The 4,906-nt window shown below is 50.7% G+C and overlaps 1 protein-coding gene across 1 annotated transcript in view; it reads left to right on the top strand.

Annotated features, from left to right (window-relative positions):
- Positions 1-2,329: 2,329 nt before the first annotated feature.
- Positions 2,330-4,906, top strand: part of CUNH5orf49 (chromosome unknown C5orf49 homolog) — a gene marked incomplete at its 5' end in the record, with an annotated part of 5,240 nt that continues 2,663 nt past the window's right edge. Inside the window, one exon of the mRNA XM_023537419.1 lies at positions 2,330-2,428. Coding sequence (XP_023393187.1) covers positions 2,330-2,428 — 99 coding nt within the window. The remainder of the gene's footprint in view (positions 2,429-4,906) is intronic.

The following is a 4,906-nucleotide window of genomic DNA, read 5'->3' as shown; positions in this document are numbered from 1 at the left end:
GTGCTGCGCTGGGACCAGGGGCTGGGGACCCCGGCGTGCGGAGTGCGCAGGTGTGTGTGGAGGGCTGTTTAGCCGGTTTCCGGAGCCATGTGGGGTGCGCTGGGGCCGAGTGCTCCTCAGGGGAGGTAGGCAGAGTCTCTGGGCTTCTAACCGCCACCGCCTCCCGGAACGGCCCGGGCACCCTACCCAGGATATGGAGGAGGGTTCCCTGGCGTTGGGGGCGCAGGGTAGCCGGGGTCAGCCACAACCCCGAGGTAGCCGGGGTCAGCCACAGCCTGAAACCCTTGCCAGTGACTGCCCCACAAGTCCAGGGCACAGAAACCCTTCTAGAAGCACGCCCGCAAACCGAAGACAAGAAGACTGATCAGCCGCCTGCAGCGGGAGCGGGGCCGAGAGCGCTCCCTGTGTCCCCCGCCCGGCCTGGCACGTGCCGGGGCAGAGCCTGCGTGACTGCGAAGGCCGCGGTGCCGCCAAGGCAGGAAAAGACGCCAGAGAAAATGAAAGAAATCAGAACTTGTCGAGGTCGTCTATTCCTTTTTTCTGTTTTTTTTTTTCCTAAATGTCTCCAGGGCTTTCCCTCAGGGTGCACGAGGTGTCCCCACAAAACACACCGTTTTCTTCTTCCCACCTACAGGCCCTAGGCCCGAATGAATCTGCATACAGATCGGTCAGCATACATCTGAGCACTTGTCACAAGTGAATGTAAGAGAAGGCAAGGGAGCTTAGCCTTACAGACAGAGGCCATAGTTTCCGGTTTAGACAACAGGCTAGGGGTTGAATCATGTCCCCGTCAAATTCTCATGTTAGTGTCGGAATCCCTGGCATCTCAGAATGTGACCTTATTTGGAGACAAGTAATCAAAGTAAAGAGGTCATTAGCCTCACCCAGTACGACTGGCGACACAGATGCACAGCAGGAAGACGGTGTGGATAGACGGGGAGACTGCCCTCTGGGAGCCAGGGAGGGAGCCTGGGACAGACCTTTCCCTCACAGCCCCAGAAGAAGCCAGCCAGAGCTGTGACACAGCTAGTTTCTGTCGAAGCCCCCGGTCAGCGCGCTTTGTTTTGGCGGCCTGAGGAAACACAGACTTCAGCCAGAAGCATCTCCTGTGTCTGTTTGCACCTCTCTGCTTGGCTCTGAACAATGTGGAAGGATGAAGAAAGGGGACAACTGTAGGGCATCTGTCTTTGTGACCCTGTTTGCTGGTTCTTCTCAGCTTGAATATTCACTGGGAACGGAAGGAGGATTTAGAGCGATGATTCCTAACCTTGGTGCCACTATGGACCTTGTGTTTTTTTTTTCATATGAGCAATACATCTCGAAAGAATTTTTATCCGTAAATAACTTCACTTATTAAATGAATTTTACATTTTAAGTATGCAAAACCTAATTTATTGCCAAGTAATTCATGATTCATGCTGAGCCCCAGCCAAAAAACAAGGTGTCTCGATGTCTTAAGTTTGTGTTGTTTTATTGAGAGAATAGACATTTTGTCGGGCTTCTTGACATGAAAAAATTCACAATCACTATTTTATGGGTATCTTCGAGGGGTCTTTTAGTTACCACCTTGAAGCTATTGGAAAATAAGATAAAAGACTAAGCAGTTGACCTATTTATCAGAGGTAAGAGCCAGGTACAGGATGCCACTAGGGACTCTCGGCACATAGGTTTGGAGATGCGAAGCTCGGAATGGGGCGGATTTACCCACCTGGCCACCACAGCTGTGGGACCCACAAAAAGCCAGTGGAACCTCCAACTCTCATGGGCTGGGCAATACCAAGGGCAAAAGGGCAGAGTTGGATCTGGAAGGCCCAGCTTATTTTTCTAAGTTCACCTTTCTGGGGCTGAATCACTGATGGGCAGAGAGACGCGAGAGGCGTAAGTGACCCGGGTGCCATACTTGGGAGGAGGTGGGGTGTGGGCAGAAAGAGTACCCTCTAATGCAGGGGTCGGCACAGGAAGCCCTCTGGGCCAAATCTGGCCCACTGCTTGTTTTTAATAAAGTTTTATTAGAACACAGCCACAGGCCCATTGATTTTAGTACCATCTATGGCTACTAGACAGAGTTGACAGCATTGACAGAGACCATGTGACCTGAAAGCCTAACACTGACTATCTGTCCCTTTACAGAAAACATTTGCCAACCCCTGTATCACTGCCTCTGGATGATTGGGTGGACCTTAGAACAAAGTAATGCAAAGTAGATTTTAAGGAAAAAGATTCAGTGTAGTTTTGAGAGCCCGGGAGCAGGCAAATTCAAATCCTGAGGCCTTTAGTGTCACGAAGAAAATGATGCAACCGAGATACCGACAACTAAAATTCTCCCGGGCATTATCTGAACCGGCAATTCATCAGCTGCAAGACACCAGAAGCCGATTCTCTGACCTTGAGATCATTTGGACAAAGGAAGGGGGACTCTGTATCACAGGTTTGCGGGCGTCTCTGTTGCCCCTGGGTTCATCGTAAATGACTCTGGGCCCCACTCAAAGCCGAGAGGAGAGGCGCTGTTTCAGGTGGCGTTGTGTACTCAGCGACCAGTTGGCAGCACGGCCACGGCGTCCTGGGTAGAAACATTGCTCTGTGTTCCCAGCCATGAGCCTCCCAGGTCACAGACGCTCCATCTCACTTTGCCCATCTAGGAAACGGGTCAAACGGTTCCCCCGCATGGAGCTTTCATGAGCACCAATTCAACGGTGTAACAACGTGGCACAACGTAACAACGTAAGCCCCGTGCAAGTAGAGCTGCTATCACTATTATCGTTTGCTTTCGGCAGTGATGATCGGAGCTTTGGAGCGTCCCTTCACTGAGGGTTGGTTCCCAGGCCCGTGTCTTATCCCCTATCCTCAGCCGCTGTCCAGGATGAATACAGGGGAGGCAGGTACTCCGAGCATCAATCTGGTGGCTTCTAATCCCCTAAGACTTCTCGCCTGAGGGAGCCCAAAGTTAAAGCTCTCAGCTCAGCACACTTATTTAGGGTCCCCATAATGCTCTGGTCTTAAGACAAATTTGTCTTCTCAAGCTGCTAGCTACAATGCCATTGACCTGTCCGCTCCCTAGGGGGCTCTAGCTGCATGGGCTTTTCCTGTAAAATGTTGTTCCGGGGGCTGCAAAGCAAATTCCATTCAATGTTGTTTTTAAATTACATTTTCCTTCTTCCACCTTGTGCAACGTTTATGCTCCTGAGATGGAAAAGCTAAGTCAAAGGTGAATGCCCTTTTATGAAGGTTTTGATTAAATTTCTCGGTCTAAAAAAAAAAAAATCCTAGGTGGTTTTAGAATAGGCTTTCCCTGGCGGGCTGTGGCTAGTTCTGTCTCGAGCGAAGCTTTGCACAGGAAGCCCACTTTAGCTTTGGTGGGATCAGCTGATTTTCCTTCTAGATATGTGGTGAGCACACCGAGGCCAGGGGCTGGCACTTTCTTCACCTTCCTGATGACTGGATTTCCCTTCACCAAACACACAGCCATGAGCTTTGTGAATATAACGATGCCCGTTGACCGTTCAGAGGTGTGAAGGAGTATTTCCAGAGGGACTTGCCGGTGTCCAGTATGCAGGAGGTGTCTAATACGAGCTCCCCCGAACCACTCCGGTGTGGAGCCTCTTCCCCCGCAAGCACCAAGCCCACCTGGCACACCTGGCACACACACTCGGCCGGCCTAGGGGCTGTGGAGCACAGGGAAGCTCCAGGTCCGTTGCTGACTTACCTGTTATAATGTAGGCAAGTTTCTCTTTGCTGTCAGGCAGACTCTAGCACCCACGTGGCTTCCGATCAAAATGTGTGCTAGCGAATGACGTTCTCCTTCCCTCTTCTCTGCTTCTTATTCCCACATCCCTGTTGTGTTTGCCCTTCTGCGATATCACTGCGGGGCCTCGGGCCTGGCGGCTTACCAGGAAAGGTTTGACGCAAGCTCTGCTGTTTCACGTCACCAGGCTGGAAGTGAGCAGCTTCTGCGGGCATCTTACACACGGCATGGGAAAGATACGAAGATTTCTCTCTCATTTCCTAAGGTGTTTGCATTCTATTTGATACGCAAATATCTGATTTTCACATAAAGTGATGGGTATTTCCCCCATTGTGACATTTCCCCCCTTGCTTTATGCATTGGAGGGCCCGTATGGTTGTTCTTTTCACTTATTTTTCTAATCCATCCTGAGTTTACTTTTGTCTACCTTGTAAAGACCCAAGTTTATTTTTATCCCTAAATAGCTAGCCCATTTTCACAGTCCCCAAGGTTGAATAACACATCTTCCCACTGATCTGGGCTTTGTGTTTTTTGACCCTATGGATGCATGAGCTGGAGTCAAGTTGCCTTCCATTGGGGTAAAGGTCAAGGCCAGCCAGACCAATGCATGAGCAGACCCAGGAGCTGAGTGGGTGCGAGAGAAGCCAATGCTGAGAAGCCAATGATGTCCTGTGCGGTGACATCATTAAGTGGCCGCTGGGGGACAGACCTGATCAGAAGGCACTGCTCCTTCCTCTGTGTCTCTTGAAGTGACTCGGAACGTAGGTAGACCTTGTTTCCAGCAGTTACTGAATAACTGCCTTAAGCATGTGGCCATCGGAACTCTTAAGAACCTTAAAATAGTCCTAAAAGATTGCTTTGTTTTCCTTACTAAATGGGTAATTGCATCAGGACAGTAGCCACATCTGAATTATCTTCAGAACTTCCCCGGCAGAAGCTCACAAGATGCAGGATGACCTGTGAAGGGTTTGTCAAGGCGGGGCTGGAGCTGCATCTCACTTTGGGGCATTGCCACCACTGCCGGCCCCCCTGAGCTCCCGCGGTGGGAACGGTAGTGTGTGTGTTCCGACAGACCGTTTACCTTCGACCACTGTGTCCTGCATTCGGAAGAAATCATTCTAGCATCGCTGTCTGGGACAAACAAACAACCCAGCAGCAGTGGTC

The sequence above is a fragment of the Pteropus vampyrus genome, unplaced genomic scaffold, assembly GCF_000151845.1.
Source record: "Pteropus vampyrus isolate Shadow unplaced genomic scaffold, Pvam_2.0 Scaffold190, whole genome shotgun sequence".
Classification (NCBI taxonomy): Eukaryota; Metazoa; Chordata; class Mammalia; order Chiroptera; family Pteropodidae; genus Pteropus; species Pteropus vampyrus.
This window is presented reverse-complemented; position numbering and strand designations above follow the sequence as displayed.